The sequence below is a fragment of the Rhodamnia argentea genome, chromosome 2 (assembly GCF_020921035.1).
Source record: "Rhodamnia argentea isolate NSW1041297 chromosome 2, ASM2092103v1, whole genome shotgun sequence".
Lineage (NCBI taxonomy): Eukaryota > Viridiplantae > Streptophyta > Magnoliopsida > Myrtales > Myrtaceae > Rhodamnia > Rhodamnia argentea.
In genome coordinates this window covers 4,276,231-4,291,145 of record NC_063151.1, presented here as the reverse complement: position 1 = coordinate 4,291,145, position 14,915 = coordinate 4,276,231, and the positions used below count along the sequence as shown (strand labels likewise).

General features: G+C 41.9%; 2 protein-coding genes across 3 annotated transcripts; one reads left to right on the top strand and one right to left on the bottom strand.

The window, feature by feature from the left end:
* Positions 1-2,408: 2,408 nt before the first annotated feature.
* On the bottom strand, positions 2,409-5,404 carry LOC115748968 (protein disulfide-isomerase LQY1, chloroplastic). Of its 2 annotated transcripts, XM_030685633.2 has the most exons (6): positions 5,367-5,404; positions 5,075-5,259; positions 4,868-4,951; positions 4,693-4,744; positions 3,645-3,801; positions 2,409-2,620 (listed from the first exon to the last, which is right to left on the bottom strand). In XM_030685633.2, exons 2-6 carry the CDS (start codon positions 5,225-5,227, stop codon positions 2,599-2,601), a joined length of 468 nt encoding a protein of 155 aa, XP_030541493.1. In that variant the 5' UTR covers positions 5,228-5,259; positions 5,367-5,404; the 3' UTR covers positions 2,409-2,598. The 2 variants fall into 2 exon arrangements, with proteins under 2 accessions (XP_030541493.1, XP_048130341.1); XM_048274384.1 differs by lacking the exon at positions 5,367-5,404 and having other exon boundaries at positions 5,075-5,300.
* Positions 5,405-11,344: 5,940 nt separating this feature from the next.
* Positions 11,345-14,390, top strand: LOC115748966 (putative HVA22-like protein g). The gene is made up of 7 exons (XM_030685631.2): positions 11,345-11,612; positions 12,372-12,416; positions 12,540-12,638; positions 12,727-12,783; positions 12,885-12,948; positions 13,112-13,321; positions 13,806-14,390. Exons 2-7 carry the CDS (start codon positions 12,385-12,387, stop codon positions 14,220-14,222), a joined length of 879 nt encoding a protein of 292 aa, XP_030541491.1. The 5' UTR covers positions 11,345-11,612; positions 12,372-12,384; the 3' UTR covers positions 14,223-14,390.
* Positions 14,391-14,915: the final 525 nt, after the last annotated feature.

The window sequence follows — 14,915 nt, the reverse complement described above, 5'->3', positions numbered from 1 at the left end:
CATAGGCTGCCGATGTCATCATTCTGAAACTGTTCAAATTGTTGATTCTTGGGTCAACGATTTCTCTCTTGGTTAAGAGTCTGATCTTGGTGGCAAGGACTGGATCGCTGGCTTAGCCTCATGTAATTTGTATATTCTGATTGTTGTTGATCGTCAAAGCTTCCTTCAAAAGTTGAAGAGAGAGAGAGAGAGAGAGACATTGCAAATTTACCGTCGTTTTGGAGAATTTCCGGACCCTTAAGTTCATCATGGACGAAGCGCCTCTCGTGAGCACACCTGTCCTGGAACGCACAGCAAAGCCCGTCGACGTGTGTCCCGCGTACATAAAAAGAAAGAGATCGGTGAAAGCAAATGGTGGGGGGAGGGGATTGGTTGTGTCTGGCTCTCTTCTTCTTCTTCTTTTTTTTGGCGTTTTCGTTCGGTAGCTGTCAATCGTCGAAAGAAAGGGGAAAAAAGAGAGGGACTTGCCGTCGAGATCTCAGAGGCTCTTCACATGTTTCTTAGCCTCTTTTTAGGGGCAGGGTCGTTCCTACTTATGGATAAACATTACACGCTTCAACGTGTCGCCGATGATGGCATTATCGTGGTCGAAAAAGGAGAAAAGTTATCTCCCTGCTTTCCTTGCCAGATCTTGGACCGAGTAGGCCCCAAGTGAATCGAGCAAAAGTAGGGTTTTCCAGACGTGTGTGTGCAACCACATGATGCGGTGGTACCGGTTGGTCCCAGAGTGGTCATCAGTTCAGAGATATTATTGTGTATACTTCCGGCATGTATGTGCCACGGGGTGGCATTCGAACCCCGACCACGTGGCTACTCGAGCTATGCGGATGGGTGTTTTGCCCGAATCAAGCCTTGGCCTAAGAATTGTTTACTCGTTCACACACTCGCACGTAGAGAGGAAGAGAGGGAACCGAGAGAGAGAGAGTGAGTCGCGGGAGAGACGTGAGAGTCTATTGCTTGATGTTGTGTGCACAAAGGTGATTTACAATGACGAGGAAAGTCCCTATCTCTAATACAATGGGCAGAATTTCGTGTGGCTCTTGAGCTCCACTGGTTTGTATTGTTCTGTTCGTCTTATTCATTTGTCTTGCACTGTTTGGGTTTCTCATGGTTCATGTTATGTGGCTGTGGGACTCTTGATCTCCCCCATGGCTGAATCATTGTGTGGACAACGCCCTAGGATGACTCTTGGTCTGTCCGGCTCGTCCATGGATCACGGCTGTTTGTTTACCCGGTCGCTCGCCCGGCCATGCTAGACATGTGCCGGGTCATTCGCTGCATGATGCACCGCATCGTGCGTGACATCATGCTGGCTAAACGCTGCACCGTGTGTTGAATCATGTGGGTCGTGCTCTGAGTCGTGCACCAATTTGTTTACTGGATCATGCACTGCACAGCCGTCTTGGTTAATGCTCGGCCATTGATTGATTCGCGGCATGCATCACGGCATAGCCAGTCGGTCGTACCATGGCCCATCCTCATTCGAGGATTTTGCCGGGCCGTGATATATGGCTCTCTAGAATTGATCGGTGAGCAGGCGGATTCAATCTTGGGCCTGAAATTCTAACCTAGGATTTAACAATCTGGGGTGGCTTGGTCTGAGAGAAGCCTCGCTTTCTAACTCATATTTAGTGGATTGGCTCGTGTACGATCGAGCTGGCCACTGAGAGGGTTCTTGGTTCTTACTAAATCTTGTCGTTTGACCTTTTGTTCTGGCTGATATAGACGATTGATGTTAAAACAGTTATAAAAGGTGCTCATTATCAACTTTCTTTGCTCACGCCGCTGTCATTCCATTCGCGGATAAACATTACCAGATCATAGAATGTAGAAGTATGAACCAGTGATTTCTCAAGAAGAGTTGCTCTCCAAGACTCATAGGGCCAAGATGACAACAATTCTGATTATCTAATTCTGTCCTCCCGAAACAAAGAAGATGAGAAACATATTTGTTAATGTAAATGATTCTGATTCTGTTCTCGGAAACAGTTTTAGAAGAAAGAACGAAAATAAAAGATAATTTAATTCTGACAAAAAGAAAAGAGTCACTTTTCAAAAACACAAAACGGTATGAAGTCTCGCATCTCTCATTTTTCTCTTTTAGTTCTCTCATCACTTCCCTCGACCTAAAATAGAAATTTTGTACAGTTGCCGAACGCCTTCTAATTCTCTAAAACTCATCTAGGAAACATAATCAGAAAAAATCAATTCCAATCATAATTACTTTTCCGGATCAGAATCGTTGCCATTACTAGCCCGGTTTCACTGATATGTTAAATGTTGCATGGGCGCGACTCACTACACTACATTACACGCTCTACAGTGAATTTAATTGGCAAGTAACTATTCCCCTACTCCCTTAAAAGGGAAAAATTGGCTGGCGGAAGAGGGATGTAGATGAGAAGAGACGAGAAAGCCGACTAACTTCGCGAATGGCGAATTGTGTTGACAACATTAACCGGAGATAACGAACACAATCAAACAATGATGCAATCAGTCTCCAAAAACGTGATGCTCTGTCTATGCTTTTTCCCAAATAACTGTCCGTAACTTCTTCGAGCCGCATCCAGAGGTCCTGCTGCTGCCAGTGCAAGGACTTCAATCGTCGTCTTTGAACTCTCTGTCCACCCAAAAAATATAGAAATGACAACAAAACTCTTCCGTTAACATTCAGTCCTGATACTAATGAAAATGCACATTATGGTTCTGCTAACATTCATGGCCAAAAGAACCGCATATCCTACAACAAAACTCCTCCGCTACGGAGGATGGACGAATATTATGTCCATCTCCTTCCACACAAGATTCAACTGCTTATTGACTTGTATACAGACAGATGTTCATGGTCACCTAGACCATAGTACGCTGCTACTAGTGGCAGGGCAGTGAAACTGAGGTGCGCCGCTATCCAGAAAGTGGTAAGTATGCTGTAGGCTCAGTCAGCTCGTTTGCATTGCGGTGTGCTTAAAAAGCATTCCTTTTCTATCATTCAGTATTTTTCACGGGACAACAATTATTCTCTCTCTTGTGCATGGAAGTCACTTAGCAAAAGATGACAATTGTTTGAAGGATTTTGTTAACAAGTGCCCCAACACCCAAATAAAGAATAATTGTCATTTCCGATGCACTGTCTTTCTCGTATTATGTTCAATCTGTTCATTGGAAATGAAAATGTTTCTTTGTTTAGTATGATTAAAGAGTGCCTGGGGGAAACAATATCCTTTTTCAAAATAGGTTTTGTTTTTTCATTAGAGCCGAGTGCAACATCGGCAATGATTAACTGAATCAATTAATTGAATAATCCGTTTGTAGGATAAAGAATGTATGTCATTTCTTCTGAAACAAGCTAGCACCTTAAGGCTTGTGTTGATATCTTCAGATTGCATTAGTACGAGATGATGTCAATGTGTCATGATATAAAGAGTGAATCAGTGCACCCAATATGAGGTTCACAAGGGGTACGACAGTGCAGTATATCCCTTCTATTATTGTCTGAATTTCGGTCATGATAAGGCCTGACAATTTCGTTGCACATTTCAAGTAACTTACGTGGATAACTATAGCTTAAGCTTTGATCTAAAATCAATATCCAAGAGTTTTACTCTATGAGAGAATAAACAGAAATCCAGCCAAGAGGAGCTTACCTGCGATCGAGGTATCTGGGTTGAATCCCAGATCCTTGACATGTGGTGCAAGTCAAAGAGCCAGCACCGTCACAATTGATGCAGCGTGACACTTCCTTCTCATCCGCTCCAAGTTCCACAGTCACAGTGCCAGTGCCCATGCATAATCTGCACCTTTCTGGAGATGGCAACACTACTTTCTTAGAATATGAAAGGAAAGAAAATATGTAAATTAATTGCGTCGAATTTGGACATTAACTATAAACTTTAACGGTGAGTTGCTTCTGCATCAGTTGGAATAGATGACAAGCAAATCCACACACCGATAGCGTTGCTAAAACTTAAATTTGGACACCTTCATAGAGTTCAATTTTCACTGTCATATTCGCAATGAGAATCTTTTTTTATTTTTCACAGTTAACAAATATACATACAATCATTCTTACCTTACCAAAAAAAAATATATATATACATACGATCATTAAAGTGCTCAGCTGGTCCTATGAAGCCAAACATAAGAGACCACTTTGGAGTTCGCTGGGGTTCTAGCTCAAGTGAAGCAAGAGACGTATTTAAGCAGTTAGCATGGAGTTCCAACTTCAAATTTCTGAGAGTTCATCAAAGCATCTTTTACTGAAGATGACTTAAGCCCCACCGCCTCAGAAGCAAGGAGATTATCCAGCAGCGCTGATCATGCCGTACAGGCATGCATTCAGATATTGCTCAATGGGTTCCATTTTAAGGTAATCGACAAGAAAGTAACATCCTCGCCAAATAGAAAGGACCATCACTTTAACAACTCGCTCATGATCAAGCTGGTGCAAACTACTTCCTACTACTTAGACGGACAAATGCTTCAGCACTGACCTGCTTCTGGATCAATTGATTCTGATCGTTTGAGGAATTCAAGATTATACTATGTAATTCCATAAAGGAATGCAATTCAACGAGTATAGAACGACCCGAGCCTCTTCATCATTTCAAACATGTTATATAGTAACCTTTAGCATCATGACTCTACTACTTGAGAATCAACACTATGTCAAAAGGGGTGTCTGAGATAGCTTACGAGCACCGGATCCATCGCAAGGAAAGCACGGCTGCGTGTTCTCTCTTTTGGCCTGAGAAAGACAATTTTCAACCTCCGCATGAGCATACCATCAAACAGCTCGAAGGACTCCATAATTTGTTCAGTTACAGCAAATATAGATGCATCCGGAGAGCGCAAATGGGAGAACACTCACAGCACTATCGATTTGCGACTCGTAGAACACTGGAATGCCAATACCGAGCGCCACGCTCACAAGCCCCACTGATATGGCCACAACCTGGACAACAAATCACCTTTTTTTTTTTTCACAGTCGAACGCCTATGCGACATAGTTTACACGACCCAGAAAAGAAAGAACACCATTTCTCTAGTGGGAAATCAGTGGTAACGAAACACGAACCGTGTTCTGGTCGAGATCGACAGCTCTGATGCGCGGATAAGAAAGGGGAGAGCGCTGGGCTCTGGCGGGCTTGGCGTACAGAGAGGCAGAGTGCTTGAGCGGTGAATGGAGGAATGGAGTCCGGAGACGAGGAAGCGAAGGCGCGAGCGACATTTTCTCCCAAGGTCCCTCCTTTGCGCAAAAATCTGCTTCGAAAGTTCAATTTTTTTTTTTTTTTTGCTTGCTCAATTCTCAAACACACAGAGGAGCAACATCTCGCCGTTCCGAGGAGCCTAAGCAGAGCAAAGCTCACCGATGCCACGAGTTCGGAATTTGGATATGTCTCGGATTCGCTGCCTATCACAATTCCGAGGAAGTCCACGTGGCCACTGCGCCCCACACCCAGGAATGGACAATCCTTGCCTCAAACCGGCTCCAGCGGAACTCGGTCAATGGAGGCCGTTGATTTTGTGGCACTCGCGTATCATCTCATAAGATCAACGTTAAAGATCCAACCAGATCCGGTAGGCTCGGGTCCACAGAAGAAACTCCCCTTCCCCCCTGTAGCACTTAGAGCATCCTAGTCATGCTGATAATTGGGACTAATCTACTTTTAAAAACTCCCAAATTTAGTTCAATCTTAAATTTATAATTTTTTTATCGCAAAAAAAAAAAAAAACTCAAACTTTAGATTTAATTATAAATCTACTTTGAATTTTTTTAACCGAAAAAAAACCTCAAATTTTAGGTCCAATCCCGAATATCCCTCGAATTTTTTTTTGTCCAAGAGAAAAATTATAAATTTTACTCTAATATCAAATCTGGCCCCATCAGCTCTCTTTTCAAAAATCGCCATTAGTTTCCCCTAATTTCCATATCCTAGAGAATTATTTCATTTTCGAGAATTTCAACAATTTTTTCAAGTGGATTTGTTAGCCATGTGGAAATGCCACGTCATACCGTTTTTTAAAGTGGATTTGTTATTCATGTGAAAATGCCACATCAGACTATACCTAGAGCCCCATTACTTTGCTCATGTTGATTTTTTTATCAACGTGAAAATGTCACTTTAAGTTGGGACTAAACCAGGTGGTAGATTTGAGAATAGATTGAAAGTTTATAATTTTCTTAGTCAAAATAAAATTCGGAACAGATTTGAAACTGGAACTAAAATTTAGAATTTTTTTTAGACAAAAAAAAAGTTAAGGGCATAGTTGGAACCATACCTAAAGTTGAGGATTTTTTTTTTGTTAAGACAAACAAAAGTTTGTGATAAATTTGAGGATGGACCTAAAATTGAGTTTTTTTTCAGAGAATTAGGCATTGATAATTGCTTGCGTTGGGAACTCTCTCGTAAACCACGTTCTAAGTCTGTAAACTAGCTTCTTGCGGTATTATGAGGAAAGTGCCCATTCATAGGGATATAAAAATTAATCTTTGATGTTGTATGGTATTGAAGTTTTCTCTTCGTAATTCCTTTTTACCTCGTACTAGGTTCGTTTCATATCATATAAAATGGTTGTTTTTAATATTGCCAACACCTGGTGTCGCGCAAATAACGTGAAAACCGACGGATTATTGCAATATATGCTTAACACCGAAAACAGAAAATTGATAGAGAAATCAATAAAGAACAGTAAAGAACATAAAAAAAAATTACATGCTTTGGTCCGAGAATAAATGCCTGCTCCATGGGAAGAGTTAGGCACAATAAATCCGCTATAAATCTAAGGAATATAGAATTTACAATCGCTCAAGTGTTTTCCGGACCTAAATTATACCAAAAGCAAACCCATAAATATTATCTCACAATATCTTTAAAAAAAACCCATTTGGAAAACTCACAAAGAGAAATCTAATAATGCTCCTCTCATTTGCTCAGTTACACGTGATATTATATTATAACTTTTTAAGTTTATATGTGCATACTTATATCCAAAATAGGAAGCCCCTTTTAGGAAACCTACTTAAATTAGAAAATATATTTAAATTTGAGAAAGATTATCAACACTTAACCTCATGGGAAATGAGGAAAAGGGCAAACCACCTCACGTTAAATGAATGAGTCGCATTGTCCCATACGGATACGTAGCATTAGCACGGACCGGCTCATCCAGTAGAAACGTGGAGCGGTCGTCATTCGTTCGCATGAGAGCACTTGAATAAGATGCGGCTCTTAACGAGCTTTCATATTAGTAGAGGTTATTGGAATGAATCCAATCACATACTCTATAGAAATAAGCCCACAATAACAAGTACATCAATACTTGAAGTTGGGGAACTTAGAATACCCTACTTCTTACATGACATGACTGGGCAAAAACATGGTCTCTGTTTAGAAAGTTCGACTTATATGCATCGGACGAGAGCATTACAAGCGGCAACCATACCATTGTTATGGTTTTGAGTAGTGGGCTTAGCCCATCATTACGACCACGCCTGTCATAATCAGTATCTGGGTCGAGCCCAAGTAATCTAAAGGCCCAACCAAATATATTGAAATCTCTCATTTTCCTTCGTTTTGTATTCTCTTTCCGAACTGCAACCGCAAAATTCACGAGTGCTCATACTCCTACAAATAGAAAGTACCTCTAAACAACCACTTATTCTTTATTTTGCAAAGTTTGAGAAAAATTCCAACGCGTCGAGGAGCGGATCATCCGATGAGAGGTCGAGATTCGCCGCTTCTTTACGTCGATGCGTGCAGAAAAATAATGAATTTTCGGTGCTCAATCTAATCTATTGAGCTTGACATTGCCATGGAGATGGACCATCTTCTTTGGGCTTGGGACGATCAAAGTGTACTCACTCACTGGTCCAAAAACTTTGCAGGAAGCTTCGTAATCGACGCTCTCATTCGGCGAGGCAAGCCGAAATGAACGGGATCCTAGGCACGAAGAGCGGCAAAGCAAAGTGGGACGCCAATCAGCAATCAGTAATGTGGTCCAGAAAATATTTTTTTACAGCCCCCATGCAGGAGGTCCATTTCTTGTAGAGCATGATTAGAAGTATCAATTAGGGCACATGATTTCTGGGGTCTCCGAGGAGATAATTATTTAAAAAGTTATAAAACTTTTGATGATTTATCAATTTAATCATAAATTTTTCAATTGGATCAATTTAGTTCCAAACCTTTTGGCGATTTGTCGATTTAGTCTTAAACCTTTCGATTGTACTAATTTAATCTTAAACCTTTTGAAGTTTTACCAATTTAGTCATAAACATATTATTTGGATAATAAGTCGAAAGGACTATGTTGATAAATTGTCAAAAGGTTTAGGATTAAATTAGCAAATCGTCAAAAGATTTAAAATTAAATTAGCACAATTAAAAGGTTTATGATTAAATTGGCAACCCATCCAAAAGTATGGGACTAAATTGGGCACCGTACAGTAGGTTGAGGGCTTTTTGGATAATTTTTCAAAACGATGGGTATTAATCCATTAATTTGTCGTTAATATCCAATGGAAATTCATTCAGAAAGGTCATCATAACAAGCACCTCATTGCACAAATCAAGAAATTTCGCTTGGCACCTTCATCGTACTTCTGTTATTCTTGCTGCAACCTTTGGAAGAGAGAAGGTAGACAGCAGACACAGGCTTTCTCTCTACTTCTTTCTTTCTGGGGTTGAGGGGAGACTGTTAAAATGGGAGGGAAAAGGAGAGACGAAAGCGACATGCCAACGACCGGATATGATTAGGAGCACATGCAGGAATTACCCCTGCTGGTGAACTGGGGATCATCGGCGTCGTGCGCTCGTCCCCACGAAACAGTTTGTTCAGCGAAAGGTGCTTTCTTCTTGGAGGATCCACCACATGTCTCGCTCGATCCAGCCCAAGAGGATTGAATCTGATCAGACGATACATGGCTTAGGGTCTGTGTGTTGGTCTCAGTAGCTGCTGCACACAGCCTAGCTTGGACTATCTCCAACTAGGGTTTGAATGGCGTGATGGTTCCCATAAACAGAAGGCTTTCTTGACCTACCCTGAATGTATCTCTCAAGCCGGTGTCATAACCTATAGCAGGACAAATATACAATCTCCTTTCGTGATGATGGGTGAAAAAGACGTCTGCTTAAGCTTTTAGAACAATCTCACAGGAACGCTAACCGCGATAAGGCTACATTTGGCAGTGAATAGCGATCTCCCAATGGTTTTGTTCTCTCTTTAGTCGTCGGGTAGTTTTCTTGCACAGGTGATAAAGACACAAAAAAGACTAAATCCATGTCCGTAGGGAATAAAGACCTTTATCCAAAGTCATGGGCAGAGTGAATTACAATTGTTTAAAGCACGATTCCCTTGCCAATTGTTGTCACCTTAAATCTTCAAAAAAGCACTTGGATGGTCATTAGACTTGTTGGTAAGTTAGAGAATCAATAACATGAAAGTTGCAATTAATTATGTAATCGACCTAACACTTTGGACTCATGGTGGGGAAGCACCCATTTTGTCCTGACGCACTCGCTTTTCAGCTCGCATAGAATATAGAGATCGATGCACCAATGTGTACCTAAGCTATATCATATTATATAATATCTGGTACGTCGTATAGCTTAGGAAATAAATAATAATGATGCCTCGTGAACTCAGGTCACATTTTTTACTAGAGCAGTTCAACCGAACTGACCTTTCGTGCATTGAAAAGTGGATGTTGTGCCCCCAACAGGTCCGCCGATTGGCTGCAATTTATACCCTTCTTTTGGTGGGGACGACGCCAATGGTAGTTCTGAATCGTTACGGAGAGAAAGCCGAGAGCAATTCAATTTACCGTGATTATGTCCCTCTCTCCTTCGCCGTATTCAGTATCTCTGGCGAATTTCAATGGAAAAAATTAGATTAACGAAAAATTTAGGTATTTCGGGTCCGATCCAGCCGGATGAGGGGATTTCGCCAATACAAACTTTCTTCATCCTGCACGTGCGCGTGTTTCATCATGCGAGGATCCGGATTTGGCTTTGTTCCGCCTTGTTTTGGGAAAATCCAATTTTATGCGACCTTGTTACATCTTCATCTTCATCTTCTTTGGGTAAAGAGATTGAGACCCTTGAGAGCGACGGGAAAGCAAAGGGAAGGTCCCCTAGCTCGAAGCCGGGACGCTAGGAGAAAGTGAAGAAAGGGGGGGGGGGTACGAATTGAAATTACGACAAAGGGGCAATTTACGCGTGTTTTATTTTATCCACCTGTACAAATCTAGTCGTTAGTTCTGCCCCTAACGATTACATGCTTTTGCCCCCCGAATGGGCCCCGCCTTGTTCACTAACTTCGTAATTTGTCGTCCCAATTGAACAAAATCAAGTCTTTAAGGGTGATTCATTTTCGGGTGGTCCGATTCTCACCCAAGAACTGGAAACCACGCTAGAAAGATCGGTTACTAATTTTTAGAATCGATCTAGTTCGATTCCCGATGGCCCAATGAAACTTGTCACATTTTTTGTTTTTTATATACTTTGCTTGCTTCCGTTATCATCTCTCTCTCACTAGTAACCTTCAATCGACAATCATCTAAAGCTCCATACGATTCGGATGATTCCTTTTCTCGCCCGTACAAGTCTTGATGTACGCATTTAAGTAAATTATTGCATTTGCGGCCATTGGAGTTTAATCAATTTCGCCATCGAGTCAATCAACTTTGATTTGAATCACTCGAGTGCATTGAGATGCTCCTATATTTTTTTTTTCGACAAATGCGCTTCGGGTTGGAATCCAATCAAAATTTCCCGACGGAGCACGTCCGCCATGTCGATGTTTCGCTGGTTCGAAAAGTCAGAATGTCCAAATCAAAATGCATTTAATGCAAAGAAAACGTAAAAATTGAATGCATCTGATCAAAAATTCTATTTTGACTATGAGGATATGATAATTTATCACTTAAATCTCACAAAAATTGTTGCGTTACTCCAATCGAACAGAAAAGAAAAGCAGAATACACGTAAGATCGTCTTTATGCTAAATTTATCGGCGTAGATACCTAATGGCATGTGTTAGGAACAGAGGGGGCTTTAATTACGTGAGAGAGCAGCAATTGGGTGCGAGCGCGGTCTAGTTACAACTCCGTGCGGACTCGTCATCGGCCTCCACACGCCAACCGTCCGTTGTGAGTGGGGAGCGGCGATCGAGCCGTCAAATCCACTCCACCATCATGATCGCTTTTGATCATACGCACCTCTGCATTTTGAAGAGCTCTTCGGGCCCACCAAACATAATCCACAACCCGCAAAAAAAAAAGAAAAAGAAAAAGAAAAAAAAGAGAGACTAAGAATGAAGTTGGAGTTATACCCGAGACCATTTTCAAAAACTCCTCAGGACCGGTGCTTAGTCTCTCTCTCTCCCTCTCCCTGCGTGGGCGTTCCTTTCTCGCCGCCGACATCGCAACGGTTCGCCGGAGCGTCTCCACGGCGCCGATTCGGACCCCGCTCCTGCGAGCCCTCTCGCTCTCATTGGCAATTTGATCTCTGCTTGCTTCGTCGTGGAACTCCCGAGCTCTCGCGCTCGTTTTGACTTTCGGTTTCTCGTTGCTCTGGTTCGCTCCGTTGCGTTCTCTCGAAACTGTAATCGGAGGTGCGAACTGATTCCCGGCCGGAGTTCATTTTTCGTGTGGTAGTTCGGAGCACTGTTAGGATAACTTGCTGAGTAGATTTCACGAGATTTGTCGTAGTAGTCTTTGTTTCTGCTGCAATGGCTATTCCGTGCTAAACTTTCACCGTTGCCTCGGGCTCCCGGATTCCGATGAGTCGATCTGGATCGATGCGTTTAGGATTTTATTCTTAAGTCATGTTCTCGAGTGGAGCAACTTTTGTTGCGTAATGGCCTTCTGTATGTTTTTGAGATATTCCGGCCAATTTCTTGCCCTAATTTTCTTTTGTTTTCTGTGTCTATTTGGTGTCTATTTGACAGTGTTTGTTTGTTTCCTTTCTCAAATCTCGCGTTTTCCGATTTTCTGTGGCTTAATCTATTCGGATGCTGAGGAAATGAAGGAAACTGAGAGAGCAATGTCTTTGCAGCTGTCTCGTTTTTTCGCCTGTTAGATTTGGATTCAGCTTAATTAAACCCGTAGGCACACTGTGGAGAGAATTTCTCTGTTCCGGCTCTATTTAGTTGCAGAGAGCGAATTCCCTCGAAATAAGTGAATTTTAAGAGGCATAAATGTGTAGTTTAGCTTAGAACATCGGGTTCTTCACAGCATAGTTAGCACCTTACTGGTTCAGAAATTGATATTCATCATGATTAATATGTGTATAGATTCCTGCAAACTTTATCTCAGCTAGACTATGTTTAGTGTGATTGGAACTGAGCTATTTTTAGTTTCTCCTCATGTAGGTAGGTCTACAACATGATTGGATCCTTTCTTACCAGAGGACTGGTGTATGTATTTCAGATAATCCTCCTTTCTTTCTTTCTTTCTTTCTTCCTTTTTTTCTGAAAATTTGTGAAGGAACTTGTTGGTTTGATGGTAAATATTAACTTTTAGCTCTCACTCGCTGTCAGATTGGTCTTTGGCTATGCCTATCCAGCGTATGAGTGCTACAAGACTGTTGAAAAGAATAGGCCTGAGATCGAGCAACTTCGCTTTTGGTGCCAATACTGGTACCTGGCCTTACTGAAATTGCTGTTTGTGTCCTTAATGTTATGGGCAATATCTCTCATTGTAATTTTTCTTGCTTACGAGCTGCAGGATTTTAGTAGCTGTTTTGACAGTTTGCGAGAGAATCGGGGATACTTTTGTCTCATGGTATGGAATTAAAATCAGCATTCTGAATGCATTTTTATTCTTTGACTGCTGCCACTGGGTTCTTATACTGGTCTCTCTCTTTTCTTTGTTTCCTATTGAAGGGTTCCTATGTACAGTGAAGCCAAGCTGGCGTTCTTTATATATCTCTGGTATCCTAAAACGATGGTATGTAACTTTCTTGACATTGATGGCCTATTGGCTCGTTAATATGTAAATTCTTGCTTTTAATTTCTTTCTCCTTTTTCAATGACTGAGTCTGTCTTTGATCACTCAGAGTCAAACTCGGTAAAACCATATGTTCTTATCCTTCATGTGTGATTTCAAACAGGGAACGACCTATGTCTATGATTCATTCTTCAGACCTTATGTTGCAAAGCATGAGAATGACATTGATCGCAACTTGTTAGAACTGAGGACTCGAGCTGGAGACTTTGCAGTTATGTACTGGCAAAGAGCTGCGAGCTATGGTCAGACGAGAGTTTTTGATATTTTGCAGTATATAGCTTCCCAGTCAACGCCAGTGCCACGCCCTGCCCAGGTATCATACGTAAATGTCCTACTCTTAATCAAACAAGTTCTGTGTGCTGTGAAATTATGGACTCGACTGTTTCTTAGGAATTCGGACCTCATGTCCTAGTTGGTGATAACTAGGACTTGATGTCACACTCTCAAGTGTGAGAAAAGATGCCAGGATCTTCCTATGTTTATATGGGGAAACCCTGATGTGAGAGTTCCCAAAGCTTTTAGCAATACGTGATACTCAATTTGATGTAAGAAAAAATTTGACTTGCTTTGGCTAACTACATGAGATTAAGTAGGTGCTTTGATCTTCCAGTCAGCGCTTTAATTGGATGAGTTTCTTTTCTTTCCTAGAAGAACACAAGAGTCTTTTCTTTTGTATCTGAATCACGATCAGGTCGCTGATCCATGAGTTGTGATGTTCTTATCATATCAGGAATCATATCAAACTACACAAAATGCTTTTGTTTTAAGCAATAACTATCTGACATCGTAAGTTACAGCCACCACAGCAAGGCAATAGAGGTCGCCCAGCGCGTTCTGCTGCAAATTGCAAACCCACTCCCAAAGTTCAGGTTGAGAACGAGGAGCCGCCATCTCCTACTTCAAGTACATCATCGATGCAGGAGCAAAAGGATGTGGCAGAAGTGGCAGGTCCTTTGAATGTGCCCAAAGCAGCTCCTTCGCCGTCGGCTCCACCAGCTCCTAAGACAGCCAGTGTTTCGGAAGATGCCACCCAACCAGCAACTGGTGAAGCTGCAGCTAAACAGATTGAAGCCCAGCCATCCACCTCGACTGAAAACGGCAATCCTCCCCCGAAAGAAACGGTGATGGAAGAGACGCTCCGCCGAACAGGTACCAGACTGAGGAAAACCCGTTCTGCTCCAGGCAGAAAGGAAACGGATTCGGAGACTTCTTGATGGTTGGGCTTGCGAAGGTAGAATTTAGTTGGTTGGTGGACCAGAACTGGTTTTGGAACCAATGATAATGATGATGTTGATGTAAATTTGTTGTCCTGTGGCTCTCATTCTTTACATTGCCTTTGTTTTTGGACATCCCTCACTGATAAAAGTAAAAGGGCCTGTTCGGCAGTTAGGCGGTTGCATCTCGTGACATTGTAGGTACGAGGTTTATCGCTCTTTGCTGTGAACCTAGTTATGGTGGTACTTCATACCGAGAGAGCGTTTGAACACGTGTGGGGTCGAAATGGGGAAACGAAATTCTCTTTGAGAATAACTTAATCAGGCAGGATGGCTTTATAGTGGTTGTTGACTTAATCAGGCAGGATGGCTTTATAGTGGTTGTTGACTTGCACTAGTCGCATTCTGACCTTGAAATGGTATCAAGAGTCCACGTTTTCATCCGAATCATTTACTGATAATTCTCACTATTCTCACATTTGGTCAGAAAAATTTTATTTTTTTATCCTCGATTCCGGTCGTCATCGAGCGCTTACGTAGTCTTCCATATCTCCATTTTCCTAGCTCTTTCAGCGAGTAGTCCCTCGATGGGATCATGTAACTTTCACCAATAAAAAGGGAAGATCAATCGTAGATGATGTTAGCGGTCTCACGTTTACCGGGCATCTTCCCGAAATCTCAGGTTAATGGGGA